Source organism: Eremothecium cymbalariae, chromosome 5, assembly GCF_000235365.1.
Source record: "Eremothecium cymbalariae DBVPG#7215 chromosome 5, complete sequence".
In the NCBI taxonomy this organism is placed as follows: Eukaryota; Fungi; Ascomycota; class Saccharomycetes; order Saccharomycetales; family Saccharomycetaceae; genus Eremothecium; species Eremothecium cymbalariae.
The window spans coordinates 519,028-543,784 of record NC_016453.1 but is presented as its reverse complement, the minus strand read 5'-3'; the positions used below and the strand labels follow the sequence as shown (position 1 = coordinate 543,784).

At 39.8% G+C, this 24,757-nt stretch overlaps 11 protein-coding genes and 1 further gene across 11 annotated transcripts; 4 read left to right on the top strand and 8 right to left on the bottom strand.

Annotated features, from left to right (window-relative positions):
* Positions 1-34: 34 nt before the first annotated feature.
* Ecym_5261 lies at positions 35-1,794 on the bottom strand (the record flags this gene model as incomplete).
* A 584-nt stretch (positions 1,795-2,378) lies between these two features.
* NOP1 (rRNA methyltransferase NOP1) lies at positions 2,379-3,335 on the bottom strand (the record flags this gene model as incomplete). Its single annotated transcript, XM_003646795.1, has 1 exon — positions 2,379-3,335. The coding sequence occupies one exon, from the start codon at positions 3,333-3,335 to the stop codon at positions 2,379-2,381; it is 957 nt and encodes a 318-aa protein (XP_003646843.1).
* A 1,043-nt stretch (positions 3,336-4,378) lies between these two features.
* On the top strand, positions 4,379-5,293 carry TSC13 (trans-2-enoyl-CoA reductase (NADPH) TSC13; the record flags this gene model as incomplete). Its single annotated transcript, XM_003646794.1, has 1 exon — positions 4,379-5,293. The coding sequence occupies one exon, from the start codon at positions 4,379-4,381 to the stop codon at positions 5,291-5,293; it is 915 nt and encodes a 304-aa protein (XP_003646842.1).
* Positions 5,294-5,408: 115 nt separating this feature from the next.
* CDC7 (serine/threonine protein kinase CDC7) lies at positions 5,409-6,917 on the bottom strand (the record flags this gene model as incomplete). Its single annotated transcript, XM_003646793.1, has 1 exon — positions 5,409-6,917. The coding sequence occupies one exon, from the start codon at positions 6,915-6,917 to the stop codon at positions 5,409-5,411; it is 1,509 nt and encodes a 502-aa protein (XP_003646841.1).
* Positions 6,918-7,169: 252 nt separating this feature from the next.
* ERP3 (Erp3p) lies at positions 7,170-7,853 on the top strand (the record flags this gene model as incomplete). The annotated part of the gene is made up of 1 exon (XM_003646792.1): positions 7,170-7,853. The coding sequence occupies one exon, from the start codon at positions 7,170-7,172 to the stop codon at positions 7,851-7,853; it is 684 nt and encodes a 227-aa protein (XP_003646840.1).
* Positions 7,854-7,922: 69 nt separating this feature from the next.
* On the bottom strand, positions 7,923-9,311 carry DAL1 (allantoinase; the record flags this gene model as incomplete). Its single annotated transcript, XM_003646791.1, has 1 exon — positions 7,923-9,311. The coding sequence occupies one exon, from the start codon at positions 9,309-9,311 to the stop codon at positions 7,923-7,925; it is 1,389 nt and encodes a 462-aa protein (XP_003646839.1).
* A 251-nt stretch (positions 9,312-9,562) lies between these two features.
* KAP104 (Kap104p) lies at positions 9,563-12,307 on the bottom strand (the record flags this gene model as incomplete). The annotated part of the gene is made up of 1 exon (XM_003646790.1): positions 9,563-12,307. One exon carries the CDS (start codon positions 12,305-12,307, stop codon positions 9,563-9,565), a length of 2,745 nt encoding a protein of 914 aa, XP_003646838.1.
* A 278-nt stretch (positions 12,308-12,585) lies between these two features.
* Positions 12,586-14,670, bottom strand: BUD14 (protein phosphatase regulator BUD14; the record flags this gene model as incomplete). The annotated part of the gene is made up of 1 exon (XM_003646789.1): positions 12,586-14,670. One exon carries the CDS (start codon positions 14,668-14,670, stop codon positions 12,586-12,588), a length of 2,085 nt encoding a protein of 694 aa, XP_003646837.1.
* Positions 14,671-15,710: 1,040 nt separating this feature from the next.
* Positions 15,711-16,625, top strand: ADE1 (phosphoribosylaminoimidazolesuccinocarboxamide synthase; the record flags this gene model as incomplete). The annotated part of the gene is made up of 1 exon (XM_003646788.1): positions 15,711-16,625. One exon carries the CDS (start codon positions 15,711-15,713, stop codon positions 16,623-16,625), a length of 915 nt encoding a protein of 304 aa, XP_003646836.1.
* A 183-nt stretch (positions 16,626-16,808) lies between these two features.
* Positions 16,809-18,098, bottom strand: KIN3 (serine/threonine protein kinase KIN3; the record flags this gene model as incomplete). Its single annotated transcript, XM_003646787.1, has 1 exon — positions 16,809-18,098. The coding sequence occupies one exon, from the start codon at positions 18,096-18,098 to the stop codon at positions 16,809-16,811; it is 1,290 nt and encodes a 429-aa protein (XP_003646835.1).
* A 220-nt stretch (positions 18,099-18,318) lies between these two features.
* Positions 18,319-21,000, bottom strand: CDC15 (serine/threonine protein kinase CDC15; the record flags this gene model as incomplete). The annotated part of the gene is made up of 1 exon (XM_003646786.1): positions 18,319-21,000. The coding sequence occupies one exon, from the start codon at positions 20,998-21,000 to the stop codon at positions 18,319-18,321; it is 2,682 nt and encodes an 893-aa protein (XP_003646834.1).
* An 899-nt stretch (positions 21,001-21,899) lies between these two features.
* YAT1 (carnitine O-acetyltransferase YAT1) lies at positions 21,900-23,939 on the top strand (the record flags this gene model as incomplete). The annotated part of the gene is made up of 1 exon (XM_003646785.1): positions 21,900-23,939. One exon carries the CDS (start codon positions 21,900-21,902, stop codon positions 23,937-23,939), a length of 2,040 nt encoding a protein of 679 aa, XP_003646833.1.
* Positions 23,940-24,757: the final 818 nt, after the last annotated feature.

The following is a 24,757-nucleotide window of genomic DNA, read 5'->3' as shown; positions in this document are numbered from 1 at the left end:
TCCAGGAGAATTGTTATTAAATTACTTGATTGATTTAGAAAAATACCTCTCTCATCTTGCCTCTTGTTCTTAGTTGCCCTTTACAACTTTCAGCAGGACAAGTGCGAGGCCCGTAGTTATCAGGATGGGAGGGCCCTCTTAACTCTGCTAATTTCTTCTTCGAAACTTTGGAAAACTTCTTTGCATTATTTATACGGGCAAAGCATCTCCCACAGAAGGTGTGTCCGCAATGAGCAACGAAAGTCTTTTTAGATAGATCTCTATCAGCGACAGACGGCCTTGCTAGTGTTTGGTAGGGACAATGAAATTCATATTTAGAAACTAGGCTTTCGAAGGAAACTCCGCGGTCCTTTTGAGATATCCCTTTGAAGTCATCCGGAATTCCTAATCCTAACTCGACCCCACAAAGGCAACAAACTGGAACGTCGATATATGACTTAGCAGCCTGATCGTCTGTAACTACAAGTTCTTCCGATTTTCCGTTCTTTTCAATGGCCATTTTCATTTTTGGCGCGGGATCAAAGGATGAATAGTAACCTTCGGGTAATTTTTGAGCTTTACTGATAAAACTTTGCTGTTGTGATCTAGTGTCTTCCATATATTTCCTTTTACGACTATCCAAGTCCCTCTCTTCCCTAGCTTGAATCATGTCTATAATATTTTGTGTGACCTCTTCTTCATCATCTCCGAAGAAATCATTAGGCCACACACCAAACCCACCCAGAGACCTGGCCAAAACATAGCTAGTAAAAGAGTTCCTTCGCTGAGAGTTCAACGGATGCTGGTGACGAAAGACATTTCTTGAAGTGTTATTACCTTCTTGAGACTCATCAGTTCTTGTCGATCCGTTAACTCTTCTTGATTGAAACTCCTGAGACCTCTGTCTTGCCCAGTTGTTAATCTGTCTAGAGCGAAACTGCATGTACCTTTGGAGCAACTGTTGGGTAGTTGCTGGATTGCCACTTAACCCACTAGCGTTCAACATGGTTCTTACCTCATGAAGCGTTCCTGCTTGATAGAATATGTTTCGTAGCTCCGGATCCAACATCTCCACCTCTGGGTCAATAATACGCTCTCTTTGTCGACTGTTCTGCTGCTGCCTTTGTCGTTGCATACCTTCTTGCATGGCTGATTGTTGTCTCTGCCTTACTACTGTCTGTGGCAGATATTCACGGTCATTACTCATCTCTCTTTCTTCAGCAGTATCGCTATCATTATCTGTCATAAACAACCTTTGGGCACTTCTCGCTGCCCGTCTCAGCATATTCGCTCTTGCAACCCTCTGCGTTTCAAAAGATCGCCTGACAGGCCTATCGTAAATTGACCCGCTAATTCGTAGCGTTTGGCCATTTGGCAAATTTAAGAGAAACGTTGGTTCCCTCGTACGTTCTTCTAGAATCGCTACATCATCATCACCCCCCCACCACCCCCGCCACTCGCTACACCATTTGGAGTGTGATTAATAACCATGCCAGCTGGCTGGCCTTGATAGTTGTCCAAGTCAACAAAATCTGCCGTTCCGTCAATAGGTCCCTCGTCGTCCAGATAAATTTCATTTACAATCTGCAAATCATCATCACCCTCATCAACTACCACCCTATTATTATCAATGCTTTGCAATCTAGCAGTATAGCTATCCGCACTAACAAACCTATTTGCTGCATCCCTTGGTCTATTCAACCGCCTGTCTGGAATTAGCCTTGTTTGCCTATATTGGTCAATAATACGTTGATCCTCTTCAGGATCACTTTCTATCTCGATGATTGCATTCCTTGATGCGTCAGAGGCAGACATCCTATGCCCAGATATAACTCCTATGTCTATTCCCTTTATATGATAAGTAACCAAAGTGGCAATATCCACAGCTACCTTATAATTAGCTTTTTATCTCTTACTCAGTGTTAATGGGGCTAAAACCTTTTTATTCTACAAGTCATATGATTTCTTTTTCCAGTTTCCAGAGATTGCGAAGCTGACGAAAGATGCACTTGCGGTAACAGACAAATAACACAAAATATTTGGCTAGTGATGAGGGATATAGGGAGGATTTAATCGGTATTCTTATTAAGATAACTTATGGGAGTAGAAATCTCCAGCAGCCTCTTAATATATATATATATGTATATTATATATTTTAAGAGCAGTATGTGTATTTTTTAATACTTCTTCTCTAGTTGCATTTTATACAAAAACTACTAAGAAAAGGCTATTTTACAAGGCAAAGGGATGCAGAACAAAAAAAATTGGAGCAGCAGTCAGTAAATGGATGTGAAGGGAAACGATGGTAGTTCTAAAATAGTGGAGTAGCATTATTAGCTTATACCTATAATCCCCAAATTTAATCTGTCGCTAGAAAAGTGGGAAGACTGGATTTACAGTTACAATCCACTTCTCATATATCTACCAATGACAATACAATGGTCTCTTTCGTAAGGTTCTAAAGTCAATTGCTCCAATGGCTTGATTTTCTCGTCTCTCAACTTTTGTACTTCCCTGGCAAAAACGGTTTCTGCGTCCACCGTGGAGTCAATACAGTTGGCCTTGATGGAGATGACAACACCACCTTGGTCTTTCAAGAACATGTGTGAGTTCAAGGCAATGATACGAGCTTGATCGGGTTGGGCAACATCGGCAAACACAGCGTCAACCATACCGATCAACATTCTGTATTTCTGTGGGTGTCTGGCATCTTCAATGATAGGAATAACGTTAGGTCTCTTTTTGGCCATAGAGATCAATTCTCTACCTGGTCTGTGGGAAAACTCAACTGCGTACACCAAGCCTTCAGGCCCAACGACATCAGCAACATGAGAAACAGAAGTACCAGAAGCAGCACCTAAATACAGCACTTTCTTACCTGGAGTGATAAATAGTTCATCCAAACCACCCATAATACCAGCAGCTAACTTGGATCTGAATGGATTCCAAACACGGTATTCAACCTTAGTTGGAGGCACGCCGTCTTCAGATGATGGCTCCTCGACTGAAATTCTCTTTTCTCCATAAACCGATTCACCTGGTGCAATATTCTTGGTTACCAATAAATCTTCCTTACCTCTAGCAATGAAAACACCTGCATGTTTGTGTGGTTCAATGACAACTTTGGCACCTCCCCTAGCACCTCCCCTACCACCTCTGGAACCACCTCTGGAACCACCTCTGGGAGCGCCTCTAGACCCACCTCTTGGACCTCCTCTCGAGCTACCGCGAAAACCGCCTCTGGAGCCACCTCTGGCACCACCACGACCACCGCCTCTAGGAGCACCTCTGGAGCTACCACGGAAACCGCCTCTGGAACCGCCTCTACCACCTCTAGAACCTGCTTGGAAAGCCATTGCTAATGTTACTTGATTGATATGTTATTGGAATTGACTTTTCCACTCTAAAGATAAACAAGCTCTCTTATACACCTCCACAACTGATCAAAAATGAATGGAGTTAATAGAAGTTCTGAGATGAGCTTCCCAGTCTAACGCAAGAAAGGTGATGAGGTTGAAAATTTTTCAAAGAAGAAACGTGAAAACTCAAAAAAGAAATACGATCACTACAAACGACATCAATATCGTATATAATGACATGAGTTCTTCAAAAATCTCTTGAAAATTATAGCGACAGCATCACATGATCCGTAAAACATATTCTAATTATGGCCTTCCTACTGAACAAGTATATATACACATATATACACATATATACACATATAGATGTGTATATATATAAATACTACGGCATTTTATATTGTATAAATAAATCCCGGAGAACAGTTCAGAAAACAAATGCTTTCGATTACTGTTCTCCAACTTCATTATATTGGAGAATATTATGCAGGCCGGAGGAAGAGAAAATAGAGGTAATTAAAACCGATTTTTAATACGCCATGGAATATAAACCAATTCTAAGCCGGTGCAAAATACGCATATACTAATATTCCATCAACTCGAACATATGGCCGGTTAGGCTTCTAAAAATGATGAAGTGCATATTTTTAATGAATGAGTGGATGCGTTTTTCTGCAAAGGAGATGCCCAGGTGATTTTCCGAATTGTTGTTGGCGCTGGCGACTGAAGAAACATTATCACAGATATGATATGTTTTGAGGGCCTAAAATGCATTTGTAGATCACAACTTAAATTATGCAAAAGAATGTCGAAGTTATAGTTTGCGTCATTAGAGGGGAGATGCATGTTAAAGTTCGGAAGCGTTATGGTACGTAAATGGTGATGTTCAATGTTTTTATTTAATAATGCTCCCATTGGAGAAGGGTTAGTTGGCCTGGACATGATGTATTATTAAAGTTAAAGAAAGGATCTGTGTGATTTGAATATACTGTAGTTGTCTGATTAATAGATTCTAGAGATTTTGGTTGGTCTGAGATATCATGGGTGTTGTCGTTAAGTCTCGTTCAAAAAGCTTAAAAGATGTCAGTTTGACATCAGTGAATAATTTAGAGGGGATATTATCGCAAATTTCCAAGTTTAATGGGAATATAAACACGAATAGGTTGAAATTGAGTTATAAGAAGGAGGATAAGTACATTGGTATTAGTTCTTCAGAATTTTTCAAGGAGCATAAGGATGAAGTTTTGTATGTGAAGGATCTTGGGCCTCAAATTTCGTGGAGATTGGTATTTTTGGCAGAATACCTTGGTCCTATATTGGTTCATACTGTTATGTACAGGCTTTCTCTAAGCCGCCAGAATGTTTTAAAGTATAGCCATTCAGCTGGATATAACCCTCAACTCAATCGTGTTGCTTATTATCTGATTTTGGTTCATTATTTAAAGCGTGAATTTGAGACCCTTTTTGTTCATTCGTTTTCTCAATCGACGATGCCTTTATTTAATATATTCAAAAACTCTTTCCATTACTGGGTTTTGAATGGATTAATCTCTTTGGGGTATTTTGGATATGGATTTCTAATCCCCGACGTGGTGTTGTTCCCTGTGTATTCAAAGTTGAGGTTGAACTACTTGAACAAGTTGATAGGATTATTCGTCATTTCAGAGCTTTGGAACTTCTATAGTCATATCCAATTGCGTAGATGGGGGGATTCGCAGAAGCGTAAAGGTGTTACTAAACGAGTACCAATGGACGAGAGTCTTTTCAGGTTTTTGGTAGCTCCAAATTATACTTTTGAGGTTTTTGCGTGGATTTGGTTTACTCTTCTTTTCAAAATGAATGCTTTTAGCTTATTGTTTTTAGCAGTATCTACTGTTCAGATGTATTTGTGGGCTATGAAGAAAAACCAAAAGTATGGCACTAAAAGGGCCTTTTTGATACCTTTCGTTTTCTAGATATTATTGGGAATCAAACAATGATGACTATTCTATTATTTTCTATATAAATGCTGATTGATATTTTGCACGCAAAGGCGTTACGAAATGTGGTAGTTATTCTCTTATAGCTTTGCTAGACCGATTCTTGTGATCCTAGATTAAGAACTTCATCGTGGTTTTCATTATATTCATACTTTTCTGTTAGTTCACTGAAGAGGAGATGTTGTAGTAGCTCTTCAGCGCTACTTCGCTTCTTGGGATCCATTTCAAAACATTTCTCGAGTACATCAAAGCACCAAAAGTGGTCGTCCCAGACTCTTTCACAATAAACACGTAGCAAACGCTCCTTTTCTAGATCGACAACTTCGCCATCTCCTCCATTGTCTTCTTCACTAGAACATGCACCGCTGATTGTACTGCCGCTACTTAAACTAGGGGTGATCTGTCGGTCCATCTTATTTAAGAAGTCGAGAGTTTCAAATGCGACGCTGTAGTGGGGGAATGTCGCTATTTCGCATTCTGATCCTAAGAGTTGTTTTACATAACCCTTTAATCCATTTGGGATACCATCTTCAGTTATCTCTTCTAGGCCCTCGATTTCCAAACCCAAGCCATGCAATTGTGCTGTTTTCTTCATAGCTTTGGTACCAAATATACAACACATCTCAAGCAAAGAATCCGTATCATCTAAACTTTGGAACATCGGGAACCGTCTGGCTAGGAATGAAAGCAGTATAACACCCACCGACCATATATCAATCTTTGTAGTCTGCTGAGAACATTTCATTAAAACTTCAGGTGCACGGAAACCTCTAGTTCCAGCTCTATTTGCTCGTTTGCTTCTACGAGTCTCATTTTTAGGGTAGCCCTTCGTCAGATCCAAAATATTTTTGGCACCTGTACCGGTTACAGCACTCTGATTCTTCCCATTGTAAATGACCTTACCGTTCTGTATCGTTATGAGATTTGCGCTTTGAGGCACATCACTCTTAGTACCACAAGGACAATAAGATTCCCAAGATCGTAAGTCTTTACTATGCTGCAATTCATCCGATTCATGGATCCTTTCAGGTTCTAATTCCGCTAAACCAAAATCAACAAGCACACCCTTCCCTAAACTGGGATTATATAAAAAATTTGTGGGTTTGACATCTCTATGCATAATACCCTTTTCATGAACAAACTTCAGAGCCTGCAATAATTCGAAAATGCACTTTTTAATTCCTTTTATCGGCAAATCTCGATAGAAAGTCCTAAACTCTTCATGAGGATACCAAGGTAGAACCGCTATGATCTGATCGTTGGACCTGATAGCATCACAAATTGGCGCAACTGTATGGTTCCCACTCAAGATGTACAATAGGTTTAGTTCATTATAAATGCGCTGTGGTGATGATGTGACATATATCCTCTTCAACGCAACATAAGGCCCAGCATCTTCTTCATCCTTCAAAGAAACTTTCCAAAAATAATCTTTATAGCGACTCGTTATTCGGCCTTTAATATCCTTAGCCTTGTATACTGATGAGAAAGTCCCTTCACCAATTTTATCTATTATTTGATAGTCTTCTGTAAGTTGCGGAACTGCATTGCACAATTCCTCTATCTCCTGGATGACTTCAATTGGCACTTCCCCAAACATCTGAATAGTACTATTGGAGGAGTGGCAGATATTGACAACCCAATAGATTAATCACCAACTTTCTTTACTATTATTATAGGTATAGTCTATGTTTTGTTGATGAATCTCATTAAGATCGCGTTCATTTTCTGTTTTTTTTATAAACACTCTAGAACATGTAATACAGCCAATGCCCTTGCTTAGCGGCAACATCAATAGGAGTTCTATCCCTATTTGTAATCCAATTATTGAATTGGGGTTGAGTTTTAAAGGATGAAGATGATGTCAATTGGGCATTATATACTGGGCGGTTTAGCTGTATGGCTACCATTTTGTTGTGAGGCATCCCCTGTGACATTTGAATTATGGGCGGACAAGGAAGAGTGCTTTTATGTAATAATACCAGAAAGTACATGTACAATATCATATTACTTTGCGGTACAGCATGACGATAAGAATAGTTTTGAGGTGAATTACAAGGTCCTTGGGCCCAATGATCGTAAGACAGCGTTGGTGGAGAGGACTAGAATTAAACAAGGAGAATGGGAATATAAAGCAAAAGATAGCGGTGAATATGCATTCTGTTTTACTGGATCTAGTAAAAGCAACAAGATTATTGATATAGAGATTGACTATTCATGTGAGACTCATGTTGGGAGTATTCCTGACAAAAATTCTAGACCTTTGAGGAAGGGTTCGGAGGACACAGACACGCTCTTCTTACATGAGAAATTAAAGGATTCGCTTGACAAAATAGAACGTCAGTTGAGTACGCTTCAACAAAATATGAAATACTATAAGGTAAGAAATAGTCGAAGCCATCATACAGTGGAGTCGACTGCAAAAAGTGCTGACATTTTTTCATTATACTGCATAGGTATTACTCTGTTAATGGGAGTTTCCCAGCTATTCATCGTACGATTACTATTTAAAAATACTAGAATATTGCCCGCCTAAGTACTTCGCAAGTAGCTGTCCATTTTAAAGATCATCATCATTTTTTAAAAAAAATTAGAAGTTAGATTATCAAGTCCTTGGCTCCAAGATTAGCTGACCAAGAGCATCCTTGGAATGGCCATCCCTGTAATGATAAATTAGATTGCCTCTTAAGAAGGTTTTAACCACACGGCCGGTTAGCTCCAATCCGTCATATGCCGTCAATTTATTCTTGAAGAACACATTGGCATTAGAGATTTTTTGGGTAGCCGTATCATCGAATACTAGGAAGTCAGCATCGTACCCCATTCGTATGAACCCCTTTTGGTGATCCAGGGCAACTTGTTTGGCAGTATTTTCAGCGCACCAACGGACAATTTCTTCCAACTTGGCACCATAAGTAAATAGTAATGGGAGGCCAAATCCTACAGAGGAAATACCTCCCCATGCGGTCAAAAAGTTACCTTTGGACAAGTCTTTCAATTGGGGGGTACACGGAGAGTGATCACTCACGACCGTAGTGAGAATATTTTTGCGTAACCCATCCCACAATGCTTTTCGATTATCCTCATCACGAATTGGTGGCGCACATTTATACGTGGTAGCTTTAGAGGGGATGTCCTCTGCAGCAATAGTGAGATAATGGAAACAAGTTTCTGCAGTAATAGGCAACCCTCTATCTTTGGCTTGTGAAATCAAGGATAACGCTTTTTCTGATGACAAATGGACGATATGAACTTTTGGAACTGCATCTCCAAATTTCTTTGATGTTTCATCTAAACATGAAATAATCACAGATATAGCATCAGTTTCAAACCGATCCGGTCTGGTTTTCAAATATGTACTATAATCTGTTGGTAGGTCTTCAGCCTGCTTAGAAGAACACAAATCCGTCTCTGCATGGAACAATAGCAGTGAATTCTTCCCCTTCAATGCTTCTATAGCAGCATTAATGTACGTGGCATCGATAGCAGGAAATTCTTTAACTCCTGAGTCCATTAAAAAGCCCTTGAAACCCCTTACACCAAATTTCGTTAGAGGTACCAAGTCAGACAAATTACTAGGCACCAATCCTCCCCAGAATGCAACATCACACCAGCATTGTCCATTCGCCGCCTCAAGTTTTGCTTCAAAATTTTTCACTGTCGTAGTAGGAGGAATTGAATTCAACGGCATGTCGACAACTGTAGTAACACCCCCACTTGCTGCTGCCTTAGTTCCAGTTGTAAACCCTTCCCACTCAGTCCTACCTGGCTCATTAAGATGGACATGAGAATCAACTAATCCTGGCATAATAATATTAGGGGTTACATCGTGGTAGACTTCAACACCATAATCTTTTACTCGCACATCTGAAATATCATCTACAAGTTCATGTATAACTTGTAAGATTTTACCGGACTTGTTGGAATATACAATGGTGGCAGGTTTCACCTGTCCATCAAGAACAACCCTTGATGATCCAATCATAGATATCATATTTCCCTGAGTAAAGCCCACTAGAGGGATCGTCCTGTAATCACTTTGTAGAACTCCAGTTCGAACTTTTTGAATGTAACTGCAAAACCTTAGTTTTTTTGATCATATGAAAGCTTAATAACAAATTTCAAAAAAATGTGATGAAATAATTAACAGAGATATATATGGTTCTTTCATAAATCACGGAAAATATTCGTAAATCATGTATCAGACTGTTTTATGAGTTTAGTATCGGCAACAGCAATTGACCGCTAGTTCATTACAAAGGATATTATAGCAGCCTCATCATTCGTAAAGCGATGAGCTAACTGACTAATTTGCGTTTGATGTCTGAGGAATAAGGCATTTAAATCTTCCTGCCAGTGTGAAATATGTTCTCGAGGCAAGTTTACAGCCAACCCTTGAACAAAATACTTAATTGCTTTAATGGGGAGGTATTTATTAGAATCCATGATGTTGCAAATTTTTATTAGGCCGTAGTATGAAGATGATTTTTCATCTGGATCGTCTAAATCTTTTGCTATCTGACAGCATCTGGTAATGATGGCCGGCGAAGCAAATAATCCAGAGACGAATTGTTCTGGATGATAGTGTGCGAGACGTCCAATGGTGACAACCAAGTTTTCCATAATAGAGCGGTGAACGATGGTGGTGTTTGTAGTGAAGAGATCGAGAACAGCTCTTGATATGTCGAAAATGTATTCGCCTATGTCTAGACGTTCAGCAATTAAGCCAAGGGACCACACAGCATTGTTAACACTAGATACAGCATCTGAGTCATCGCTGTACGATAATTCGCTAATTATGGATTTGAGTAAGTCGGCAATCGCCGATTGTAATAGTTTGGTGTCGTAGCACATAGTAATATCACCAAGTAGTGCAAATGTACTCTGTCTGACATCATGATTTGGATCGTTAAGACATTGCAACATGAGTTGCAATATCGTAACATCGTTATTGGGGAACAATATTTCTTGAGATTTTTGTCCCAGGCCCTGCACTAACCCATCAATTAAATCTAAAGACGTTATAGTGAAATCCTTTTCGGGAACCTGGATTGTTGGATCGCTATGTGATTTTGTTTCCATATCAACACAATGTACCAATATTCTAAATGCTCTATTGTAAACGTCTGGGGCCATGGGCATGAACCTTTCACCTAATGACGCAGAAACATAAGACAAACATTCTAATAATGGCCATAATTCTTTGTCGTTATCGCTCAATGATGTCCATTTAGATATCAGAGGTGGCAAAAGTAATTGGATTGCTGAGTCTTCAAGTTCGACTTTTTCAGATAACCTGCCTATTGCATCATATAGTACAATTAGATTCTTCTTTTTATAGTGTTGGAAGCAGCGACTAAAGGTATTTAATAGCTCTGTGTATAATATAGCTTCAATTAATTCAGAATCGGAGTTTTCGATAAATACTGCAACTGCTGTAATTGCTGATTGTTGAACTTCTTTCTTGCGATCCAGCAGTGTGTTAAGGATTGGCTCTAAGACAGGAACTAGGAACTCAGTATGATCATTCAGTATCCAAGTCGAAAACCTACTCAATGTCCAACAAGTTATCTTCCTCACTGCAGCCCATTCATCCCTCAATTGTTCGACCAAAAAGGGAATTAATGCAGGTAAATGGTTATCAAAATATTGAATCCCACCTTCTACTATGGCACCGAGAGCCAAGATACAAGCTTCCCGGATGAACCAATGCTCTGATGTCAAAGATTCTCTCAGCAATGGGAAAGCAACTACAACAACTTCATGAGGGAAAAGATTAGCCAGAGAGTCTAAAGTAGCTGCAGAACATTTCCTGAGATTCCAATCGCTACCAGTGCCACTATTATCCATAAAACTATCATCACCGTAATCTTCACCCTCTTCATCCTCCTCGTTATCACTACCCTTTCTTATTTTCGCAGAAACGGGTTTGATATCTTCATCTTTATCCTCAAAATCAGCATCATCTCCGTTATTTAATTCGAAAGTAGCAATTGAATCCTCATTATAGACCATTTTTCTTAACAATACTGGGATGATAGCAGAAATATATGGTTTAAGCATATGTTCAGGAATATTAGAATTTGTTGAGAATGAAAACAAAAATTCGCATGCATCCAATGCAACGTCTTCTTCATTACAGGTATCAATGAGGTGTAATGCAAATTGTAAAATTCCTTGCATATGAGGAACCAGCGTATCAGGCCTGCATTCCAATATGTTGCTGAATGCAATACAAACCTGCTTTCTAACCAAATCATTCGAATTTGTTGTCGCTAGTTGAAACAAACAGTCTAAGAATGAATATATCTTTACAAGAAAGCACTGGGCATTCAGTGGTATCACACTGTTAATACATTTAATTGCTTCTGCCCTAATCTCAGGATCACCGGATTCCGTAATGATTTGCATAAAACAATCCACTAAAAATTCCAACAAATTGTCAGTTCCGGCCCAAGTTAACTGAAAAAATTGAGCATTGTCTTCCATAATTTTAGACATTGCCTTGATGGATGCCAAATTACCCTGAAATGTCATTTCCAAAAGTTTGGAAAGTGTCTCTAGTCCCACTACATCATCTCTGTGCTGTCTACTGTAGTAACTAAACATGGATGCAACGGCAATCCCGCTGATATTAGAAATTAACGAAGATGTAGAACACAGACCTCTAAAAATATTGGCTTTGAAGTACGCCAATTCATAGCCAAATTTACCAGAAGTTTGTTGTATAATAGTATTTTTCAACAGCATTCCTGACGTAGCACTAACATTCTGAAGGTCTCTGGAACTAAAGTTTGATTTCAAAAGAGGATTTTCCATACCTTCAACAAGCAGAAAACATAAGTTGTTAATGAATTCTACCTGTAACTTAAAAGACTCTAAGGTTTCCATTGCTTCACATCTCTCGTGTGCCAACGAAGACATGGAACGAATTAAAACGGATGTCAGTTGGAGTAACGTGGATTCATTCAGTACCCAATTGCTGTTCATTATGGACTATTACAACTGCTCTAGGTGGATGGAAAGTTCTTGTCACCAGACTACTGATATGTTTGTATGAATGAGATGAGATGAAACGAGATGAGGTTATATGCATGAAGAAGAATATATGTGAAACTGAAAAACAATTTCCAAGACGGATCGCGCTGAACGATCAACGAATAATTCAGAGAAATATACTGATATTAGCAATATTAGGATTAATATGTATCGAAGAGAATAATTACAACTGTAGTTGGTACCTAGAAATATGAAAGGAGATGCCAATTTTAACTCAACTTTGAAGGAGAAGTTTTAAACTTTTCTAATTTTTCCAATAGATCTTCAATTTTGTCAAATACTGGGTTGTATAGTTCATGAACAACTGGGTGATGACCATATTTTCCGATGGATTGAGTACTTGTTACAGATGATAATGAGTTGTGTTCATTCCTGGGAATATCTAGAAAAGATTCCTCAGATTCAGTATTGGTTATATTTGTTCGTAATTCTGTAGTAGAACCGGACGAAGATGATGAGATCTGGGGTGTTGATACTAAAATTTGTTCATCATCTGTAGGATTCTGTAATGTCTCATCGGTTGGGGTGCTTACCAGTCGTGAGATGTCTTGAATTGCTCTTGCGGTAGGGATAGCATTATTTTGATTGTCCTTAATAAACTTGCCCTTGCTGTCAAACTGTGGGGAATCATTAGTGTATTCCGAGGAGGAAGGTGAATATTCCCCAATGGTAGATATGGAGTTGTGGGAATTAGAGCTTGGTATTTCAATCGCGCGACTATTCGAAAATGGCAATATCGGTGCCTTAAATATCTGTTTTAACTCATCGTCTTTATTTTTTGCGGGCTCAGAATTTGGTGGGGTTACAACCTGCGGAACGTCATCTGTGCTATTATTTTCCGTATTATTATTTCTAACCTTCTTAATGTTAAGTGGTACCATAGCTTCAGAGGAAGCAGGGGCCTCACTTAGAACATCACTGATGTCTTCGTCAATCATATCGTGATCGTTTAATCTAGTGTGATGAATTTCATCAACATGAAAACTTATGTTTTGTTCATCGTCTTCGTGTTTATTTGCGTAGACTTGATCTTGCGCCTTTGAAGGCTGATAGTAACGCTCAGCATAACTCACCACGTCGTTGAAGCTAACTGATTTATTGCCTTCTTCGTAAGATTTTAATTGGGAACTATCAGCGTCGTTTTTGTGTTCGGGACTATCCTCTTTCTGATTTAACTGGAAAAGTGATTGAGTAGACATATTTTCATTTTTCCAACAATTCAATCTGGCTAACCGTTCTGGGAAAGTCTCCAATATTTCTGCAGGGGCAAACCCAATTTTTCCATCCACGCAACGTCTCACCAGCCACCAGTAAGAGTCCTGATCATTTAATAAGACGCACCCTTGATCCTGATCCAATTGGCAATGCGAGGGGTCCGGTCCTTGAAACGGATAGAGTGCATATAACTTCCCAGGATCCAGTTCCTGTGGAGGTGGTAAAGGCAAATAGTCATCTATATCTTCGTCATCATCTTTAATTAGAGAAAGTTCTTCTGACGAGGATATTTCATCAAGTTCTTCATCACTAGGTGCATCCGAATAAGAGTTCGCCCTAAAATTAGAGACACCTCTAGCTGCGGAATCACCACCACCTACGCTCAGTACATTGGGCCTGTTCTTTTCCTGTAATGCACGCCCCTCTTGTTTCACAGACTCCATTTCTCTAAGCCTGCCCTCAAGACTTTCTTCAAAATCAGAATCCGAATAACAGTACTCATCATCTTCATCATCATATTCCGAACTTTTATTTATTTCATCGTGCTCATTACCGTCATCAGTCCTGCTAACCTCTACTGCAGAACTTCCCTGTCCGTCTGGATATGCCTCCTCGGCACTTGCATCCATCAATCGTTTTCCTGCTGCATCGCTTTCAAGAAGACGTGGCTGTGTCCCGCCCATCTTCCCATTGCAGTTTCGTAGTGCTGCCCTCACTGCTGCCTTAGGCTCTACGCTATCAACCTCACTGGCAAGTATGGTGTGCTTTAACGGGGAACCCAAAACCGGCTGATTCCCTATCCCTCCTCCCTCGCTCTCGGGAGTCCCCTCCGGCAATAAAACACTCTCACGTTTCCGCTCCGGCGTCTCAGGCGGAGACATCACAACAACACTCCCATTGGCACTCAGCTCATCGTCCGTCCGTATTGCATTCCCCCCATTTGGTAACTGCAACATAATATCCTGATAATCTTCCACCAAAGATGGATCCAATAACAGCGATTTGTGATGCGAAGAAAGCTTACTTCCTCCCTGACTCGCACTATACCGATCGTATGCCCTATCAAGAAAGTTAGGCATCCTCAAAACACTCCAAAAATCCCTTAAACTTCTCTATTTAACGTTATCGAAGCCAATCCTATGCCCACAACGTCTCTTGACACCGTTTCAAATTTAATATATCACAATTTACCTCCTTGTGTAAATAAATTCCTCAACTATCTTAGCTAATTGCTTCGTGTTTTCTGCCAGCACTTAGTCCTTCCTATACAAACCGTGCAACAAAAATGAAAAAGCAAAACACCTTACAATTTCAACTATCTAGTAAAAATTGTATTTTTGCTCCCTGTCCTGGTAAACGAAACAATTGTGTAATCCTGTATCCGCCTATTGATTGATTCAACCTAACTCCTATACCCTTGAAGCAATTCAATCCTTCACCAACCTCCACTTACTGTTATTTTTGGTCTAATCCCCCTTGTTCAATGAAACAAAATCATCGGAGGCCAACTAAGGCGACATTTTTACTGCTCTGTTACAGATTCTCGTCTTCCTTTATTGTTTCTTTTTATTCTCGAGCATCACCATCACGTACACAGTGATGGCTTATGTAATACGACTTGCCACAGGCTCGAACAGGCTGCAGGATGATGCAGTCTCTTGTTCGGTAGGAGCTGTAAGATAATCCTGGGAAGATCGCTCGAGGGGAGGCATGATGCTCGAGCATCAGGATCGTTTTCGGAGCTGGAGGGTGCGGGATGCATGGTGGGGTGGGGCGATGTGGGTTCCAGAGGAATTCTGTTTTTGTATATAGGTTTTCGAGAGACCAATGATTTGGTTTTGGTGCGACTTGACTCTGTTTCTCTGTTTCTCTTCCTCTGTGTGGGTGTGGAAGAAAAGTAATTTAGGCAATGTTGTATAATATAAGGGCAACGACGGATGGGGAGCCGCCATTGGGAAGATTTTGAAACGAGGTCTAGACCTGACTTGTATTTAAAGAAAGGCGTGAGATCGTGAACAGTGTCGATTGGAAAGAGCTTCTTGCAACAGGGGTTTTTCAGTAGGTTTTTTTCTGAAGGCATATTAACATAGAAAGTATATATTAGTGGGGAGTATCGGTAATGACAGTTGATAAGACGGAGCTGGATGGTATTCTTCCCTTGTTGGCTAGGGGCAAGGTGAGGGATATCTACGAGGTGGACGGGCAGACGTTGCTGTTTGTTGCCACTGACCGTATTTCCGCATATGATGTAATTATGGGGAACACTATACCAGATAAGGGAGTGCTTTTAACCAGGTTGTCAGAGTTCTGGTTCAAGTTTTTGGAGGGGGATGTGCGGAACCACCTTAAGCCGTTGGCACCTGGACAGACTATTTATGATTTATTACCCAAGGAATTGTCGGAACCCAAGTACAAGGAGCAGTTAGATGGTAGAGCGTTGTTGGTGCAGAAACATAAGTTAATCCCATTGGAGGTGATTGTTCGGGGCTATATTACTGGTTCTGCTTGGAAGGAGTACCAAAGAACGGGGAACGTTCATGGGCAGCCGCAGCCATTGGGGTGGCAGGAGTCTCAGGAATTCCCTCAAGCCATATTCACTCCTTCAACTAAGGCTGAACAAGGGGACCACGATGAGAATATTTCTCCAGAACAGGCAGCGGCTTTGATTGGCAAAGAATTATGTGATCGTGTAGCTGCTTTGGCTATTAATCTTTATACTAAGTGTAGAGAGTATGCGAAGTCCAAGGGAATAATCATCGCTGATACGAAGTTTGAATTTGGTATTGATGAGATAACGAATGAAATTGTACTTGTTGATGAAGTATTGACTCCTGACTCTTCTCGTTTCTGGAGCAGCGAACATTATGCTATTGGTAGGTCACAGGAATCTTATGACAAGCAGTTTTTGAGAGACTGGCTAACTGCTAATAAGCTAAATGGTGTGGATGGCGTCAAAATGCCAGAAGATATTGTCGAAAGAACAAGAAATAAGTATGTGGAGGCATATGAGGTTTTAACAGGGAAAAAGTGGTGAAACTCATATATAATATACTCTTCAGTTTTTAAAAAAGAATGTGTGCGTAAAAACAAACTTTCAATATTTCCTATTATTATATTATACACATCATATTATATATAACTGCCGTACTTTATCCCAGATTGATTTGTTATTGTTATATGTTTATATGTTTATATATATCAATTTGTTTTTCTTCTTTCACATTTTCCTATCTGATCGCCATGGGTTTATAGGCATGCGAACGTTGTATCGATCTTGGAATTCAGGAGCTTCTTGGTATCTTTTCCCACTCATGAATTCCTTGACTCTTTTGTCTACTGCAGTCTCGAAATCTTTACGGTATCGTAGCCTGCGACCGTTTATTTCCCTGTCATAATCTCTGGCTTGCATTTCCAACATTTCTCCTATTTTGGTCAATTCTCTTTCATAAACTAATAAATGTCTTTCGAACTTCTCTAATTCCAATGACTTTCTTGCTATCTTCAATTGAATCCTCTGAAGTAATTCAAAGGCACTGGGACGCATAGCTTGGTCAACATTGATACATGCTTCTATTACATCTTGTAATTCACTACTATAGTGATCGGGTAATGGTTCAACGTAACCTTGTTTGATCTTCGTTTGTAGTTCCATAAAATTCTTAGCTTGGAAAGGCACTTGTAATGCGCACATCTCGTAAATAACGCACCCAAGAGACCAAATATCGCTAAGTGGACTATATGGTTGGTCCATCAAGACCTCTGGTGACATGTAATATGGTGTGCCCACATATGTTGTAGCAAACTCAATGCTTGATTGCAGCGATTTTGCAAGGCCGAAATCACCTAATTTCACATACACCTTGCCATATTCAACATTGTTTCCACCACGACCAAATTCCTTGGCCTCTTCTTCGGAACTAGTTAAGAAGATATTCCCTGGTTTCAAGTCTCTATGAATGACTAAGTGACTATTTGCTGATCCCTCATCACACATGTCATAAATTGTCTCTAATTGAGGTAAATCACGAGATGTATGACATTTATGCAATGCCATTAAAATTTGAACTGTAATTCTCCAAACATTTTTTTCTTTTATATACTTGCGTTGGTTCTTATAGTGTTTTATCATTTGGGAGAGATCACCACAGGAGCAATACTCCATGTAAAGATACAAAACTTCTCCCTGGAAAGTGGTACCATTGGAATTTACTCTTCCAGAAGCTGGATGGTCCCAACTATAAAACTCAACTATGTTTTCATGCCGTAATCTTGCTAAAATTGAACATTCCGATATAAGTTGTTGACGTTCCTTAGTATTCATGTTCCCATATTGGATTTCCTTACGAACCATTAACCTCGAAGTCGGAATATGAAGCACTTTGCGTACAGACCCAAAAGAACCACGCCCAATCTCTTCGAGGACTTTAAATTCATTTTGCTGTGAGCGACCGAATTGCTTAGGGAACAGTTCCTCATATATCTTATTGTCTTCAGCAAGTTCTAACATAACATCTACTTGATGAAATTTCTACAGATTTGTAGGTTATCGGATTCTCCTGATCAAATGGTATGCAACTTGATACACCAAACAACCAGTTGATATATAAAAAATGTATTAGATACCAAAACGGAATATACATAAACAATGTGAGCCTCGAGGAACGAACGCTTTTAAGTTATGTTTATTTATATATTTCCTGATTTAGAAATATAATAGTTCTAAACAATCAATACCCAGATGGCAACCTTCTAGGAACTAGAAACCCATCTGAATCATGCGAAGGCGTATAGTTATCCTTATTGAGTGCGGCTATATCCTCACATAACTGCTGAATTAATATGGAATCATTACCTACTTTTCCCAAACGACCATGACGGGATGAAGAAGGAGACTGAGTCGTTGATGCAATGGGTGTGTCTAGCAAATTGGCAGTACCAGTTGTCATGTGTAACTGAGCTGATTTACTGGGACTCCAATTAGTTGATAAAAACTTAGACATGCGACTGAAAATTTGGGAAAGAGATACTTCATCTGAATTTTTGAGTGGCTTCAAAAGTACAGATTCCAGTAATTTCCCTGGCGAAACGCCAGTATGCTTGCTTTGAGGAGTGTATTCTAAAGCTTTTGTAAGCACAAGCTTTAAGAACTTCAAAGCATCAATTTGGATTATTAGACTAGCTTGATAGAGTGTAAAAATGCGAATCATCTTGTCCACAAACTTAGGAGTCATTACTAAGTCATGGCACAATTTCCCACAAGGGGGGAGGGAGATTAATTTGGTAAATTTCGTTATGAAATTAGGGAATTGGTCCTCTTTTTCGAAAAATCTCGCTATTAAGATATTACATGGAATTATTCCACATTCGTAGCTATCATTAAGAATTTGAATCGATTCGGGTGGGCCGCTTAATTTACACTGGTATCCTTCACGCAATGCAAATAACAAACAGTTTAAGAGGATCTCCAAGGTGCCTGTGAACAGGTCGGGCTGATCAAAAAAGCGGTTTCCTATGCGTAACATCTTTGGTAATGCATCCTTATTCAATTCGTTCGATAACTCCACACAAATATTCAAACATAACGCCCAGTGTGGAAGTTTTGGATTACTTTGGAGTTCAGAAATGAAGTCCAAAAATGGGGGACTTTCAATCAATTCGCTTAGGCGAATGGAGCTAAGATGAGTTGAATAATAACAAAGCTCTAAAAATAGTTTAGTATTTTTTGAGGTGCCATCTGGACCTGGGATGAAATGTAGTAGCCAATCAATAAAATTATTAGGTAGAGTTTCCCCTGCGGGGTACGAGGAAGAATCCATATGAAGCGAAAGAGAGCTAACAGAAGATGACGCTGAAACTGAGTTTGGTGGTGTTTGATTAGTGAAGTCCAGTGAATAAGTGCGTTTGACGATGTTATTCAAACATTTAAAGATAGTATATTGCAATCTTAGAGATCCTCTAAAATTAGATAACATTAGTTTGCCCAAATCGAATCTGAACGCTGGATGGGAAGATAGTTGTAGTAAGGTTGTTTCTGCCAATTTACTTCCATGAAGCAATTCAGATATCAATGCATCTTGCAATGAAGAAACCGAAGAGCACCATTTGCACCAACGGTCACTGGAAAGAGTACGAGCCATATGATCGGTGATCTTCAATAGCAGTGATGTATCTTGTATATTATTAATATTAGTTAGTATGCCACATTGAACTAACAATGCAATATTTGTTGCAAAATAGGTAGATAGTACCTCTTCATAAGAAAGCAACAGGGGAACACCCCCTAAAGTAATAAACAACCTCAAGCCTGCACCCATCATATACTCTTTATCAAGAGCGAATAAAGACATAAACAGCTCCTCTTTTTTAGCTTCATCGGTAGCACATAGCTCAAACAGCAAGTCAGATATGTCCTCCGCGGTTACGTGCTGCATAACGACTTCAGGGGGGGAAATTAATTGGCCAGATCTTAATTGGTCGATATATCTATAAGAATCATCCAGCTTTTTCTTTGGCGATGACCTAGAAGCAACAGTATTAACTTCCAGAAAATCGGAATCCCATTTGTCTTCCGTAACGTTATCTTCTTTAAATTGCTCTAACTTATCCCTGCCCTCCTTCAACCAGTCTTGCTGCAACAACTGGTGTGCTTGGGGTCGTTTAAACATATTTTTCTGAAAGCATCTCTCAATGAAATTCTTGCATTGTGTCGATAAGTGTTCTGGCGGATAATAGACATCATTGACAATAGCATAGCACGCAGCCTCATTAACCAAATTATGAAACGGGGGATTTCCTGTTAGTAATTCTACAACTGTCGCGCCAAGTGACCAAATATCACTAACGGTTGACGCCCCCTTACCTAACATAACTTCGGGAGCCATCCAATTTGGAGAACCTGCGTAAGTCATCGCCATATTCGTGACCCTTGTAGAAACACCAAAATCTGCAAGTTTCACTATCCCATTCTCAGTAAGCAACAAATTAGCAGCCTTAATATCCCTATGGATAACACCCTGATCATGTAAGTATTGCAAACCCCTCACTGTCTGCTTCACATAAACCTTCGCCTTTGCCTCACTTAAAGCTTCCTTCTTAATCAAATCTCGTAATGACCCTCTAATGCAATACTCCAAAAGAATATATAACTCATGTGAAGACTGTATAAACCCATGGTACTTCACAATATTCTCGTGCCTCAAGTTCTTCAATAAATCAATCTCTAGCATATGTTCATGTAACTCCTCCTCATTCTGATACTCAATAGCCTTAATCGCAATAACCTGATCGGTAGCCTTATTCACCGCCTTATAAACAACCCCATATGCCCCCTTCCCAATCACCTGCTTTAGCGCATAGTGCGTTTTATGTCCCGTATGTCTCTGCGCTGGTGTAACGTTCACTCGATGCATACTGTGCACGTACCTGCCTCTCCTTAGTAGATCCCAACTACCACTTTTTTCTCCTATTTTTAAGCCCTGCCCAATTCCTTCAAAAGCCTATAATAAATGAAAAAACAAAATACTCGTGAATAATACAATTGACCTTCGAACAACTTATCTAATAAACTCAAGTACCTACGTTCCTGATCTATATCCTACCTACCCTTTAGTTTCTAATTCTACCTGAAGTGATCATCTTGACCCTTAATAACATTCATTTGTTTTGGTTTTTCTTTGCGTTCGTGTGCTCTGGTATAACAATCTTACCAATAGCAGTTTCATAGCATCACCGCCGAAACCTGGAAAATATCACGTGATTTTATTGTCATGACAACATGTTTCTCGAGTGGTTGATTATGTAATTCGATACTATTTTGGTAACCAGCTCGAGAGACATAGGCTACGGCAGAGAGATGGATGGTAAATGGGGAATTGAATATAATAATGACATGGTAGCGCGCTTTGTCCCATTCTATAAACGGGATTAATGGAAATGGTATGTTTTTTGTTCGATTAGGAGTAAGCGAGATAACGGACGGACAGCGATACTCTATTTCATTGCATGATAAACTGTGCTTTTAGAATGTTGGGAGTTGTTGAATTATTAATTCCCAACCGATTGCGTCCACCCGTGTGTAGGATAACCAAGCAATCCATCTATCCATCTCCCGTGGAGCTTGAGTTGATGATTAAAGAAATCCGGGGTTCCAAGAGAGCAAAAACGGAAGCGATATAAAAAGGGTCCATTAGGAGTCAGTAGAGCCAGGGGCCATCTATTCTTTGGCAGTTTTAATGTAGGTCAATCGACTATTTATTTATGTATTATTCTTCTGATTGGATCTGATCTGGTTCTCGAAGAGTACGACATGATGGAGGAATTTAGGTTGCAACGTTTGCCTATTCCTGATTTGCGAGACACACTAGATAGGTATTTAGCAAGGTTGGAGCCGCTTCAAGATGAAAAGCGGCATTCTTATACTCAGGAGGCTGTGAAGCAATCTGAAGATGTGTTAAAGATGTTAGATGCTGGGTTGAGGGATTACGATGCGGAGTTGGATAGGCGAGATCACAAGACTTCGTACATTGAACAGTTTTGGTATGATTCGTACTTGCAGTATGATGAATCGGTGGTGTTGAATGTGAATCCATATTTCCAACTTGAAGATGATCCTACGATGCGAATTGTATCGTCGGCAACCTTTGGGGAGCACTCGGTACAGCTGAAGAGGGCTTCAAAGCTAGTAGTTTCGATTTTGAAGTTTGTAAAAGCTATACGACATGATACTTTAAGTCAAGATGTTGTTAGAGGTGTTAGGCTATCCATGGATCAGTATGCAAAGATGTTTGGATCCTCGAGGATTCCTCCAGCCCCTGGTGATGATTCTTGTCACTTTCAAATAGACTCTACTTCACATCACGTAGTGGTCATGTACAAGTCGCAGTTTTACTGGTTCGATGTTCTTGATGTGGACAACGAGCCTATATTTCAGAGTCCCGAGCAGTTGGAGTGGAACCTCTATTCAATAATAATGGATGGTGAGCGTGGGTCTGAACCGAGTAACAGGTATCCATGGGGTGTGTTCAGCACGGAAACCACACGTGTTTGGTCGAATATTCGTGAATATATATCGAAATCTCATGATTCTACCAACTGGAACAATTTGAAAATTATTGACAGTGCGCTTTTCATTATCTGTCTGGATGATGTGGAAATCTCTGATGATTTGGAACTTGCTAACTCTATGCTATGTGGCACTTCAGATATACGTTTTCCAACCCCGAAGGAATTGAAACAAAATGTTAACCAGGGTATTCCACTTGGTGTTCAACAAGGCACTTGTTTAAATAGATGGTATTATAAGTTACAACTAATTGTAACGAAAAATGGTAAGGCTGGAATAAACTTCGAGCACACCGGTGTTGATGGCCATACTGTTCTAAGACTAGTCAGAGATATATACACTGACAGTATTCTGAATTTTGCTCAGGGAATCGCCAAAACCGTTCCAAAGATATTTGATGAACGTCCTCATCCCGTGAGCAACCGGCCTAGCCATGCAGCAAACTTGATTATTATACCAAGAAGGTTGGAATGGGTTTTGGATTCTTTCTTACTGTCATCCCTTCATTTTGCAGAAACGCGGCTCAGTGACATGCTGTCTCAGTTTGAATTTGCAGTCTTACACTTTAAACAGTATGGATCGAACCGCATCAAATCCCATTTTAAAACTTCTCCCGATGCATTTTTGCAAATGGCTTTTCAAACGGCGTACTATGCGCTGTACGGTAAATTCGAAATGACGTATGAACCTGCGATGACTAAGTCGTTCCAGAATGGCCGAACGGAAGCCATTAGGACTGTTTCACACAAGTCCAAAGAGTTTGTCAAATCTATGTTCAACAGCATTAGCACCGATAGAGAACGGCTGACTTTATTACAAACGGCTTGCGCCCATCATTCTAAAATTTCTAAAGAGTGTTCTCTCGGACAAGGCCAAGATCGTCACTTATATGCCTTGTATTGTATATGGAGAAATAATTTTAAAGATAGCATTCCGATCCCACCTATCTTCGAAGATAGTGGCTGGAGCCTGTTGAACACCAATGTGCTAAGCACCTCAAATTGTAGTAATTCATGCTTAAAAGGTTTCGGTTTCGGCCCAGTTTGTGCTAATGGTTTCGGAATTGGCTATATTATCCGTCCTGGTAGCATTTCGCTGCTGATCTCATCTAGACACAGACAAACTAAAAGATTCGCTTCTTTAATTGAAAAGTTCCTAGTGGAGATGAACAGAATATCCGATAGGGCCAATAACACGAAACCCACTCCCTATCAATACAAGAGGTCAGACGACCTCAAGTACTTGCTATCTGGTTACGACTACTTCGATGTGAGCATAACCGGATGAGAAAAAAAAGTCTTTAACTTACGAACTTATTAACATAACATGTATACTGCCCTTGTTCCTCTTCCTAAAACAAAAAGAAAATCTATATATTTTGTGTTTCTCTTGTCCCTTTCGCAACGACTTCCGAAGGTTTCAGCATGCCCAACAGTGAGGAAGTGACGCTTGTTCAGATTGCACTATATTCCTCACCTCAGGAGATGAGATATATTCGGGCTGTGTTCAAAACATCCAGACCTTCATAAGCACCAAAACAGTAGTTATTGGCCCCTAAAAGGCAATGAATATAATGTTATCCAAGGCTGGCAAGCTGTTCTTCCTGCTGGGATAGCCGTTTGATGAGCTCCTAGTAAAGAACAGATCCAAGGTCCTTCTGCGCATCTCTCGGATTAAATAAATGGTTGAATTCGATTATAACATCACATATACACGCAAAGGCACAGCTAGCTCACTTTCGAGAAAAGAGACCCCGGAACCGTTTAAAAAACTATTGTTTGGTATTCAAGGTTTAAACTTGATTTTCAAACACAAAAAACTATACAATTTTGCAAGCTTGAAATATCCATTGCATACTATTTAATATGCTAAAGATTTCCCCGAAGGAAAATCACACCAATCACACTACGTTTCTTGTTCTCTTCATCTTTCTATCTATTCCAACCAAAACTCCCTGTAGAAAAGATTTAGTCATTATAGTTAACCTGAACATCTCAAATTTTTAATTTACCTGTTCTCTTCCCCTACCCCCCCCCCCCCCTCGCCGTAGCTAATAGCAGTACGTTTGGGAGAGTCTAATCCTTCCCGAATGACTGATCCTTCAC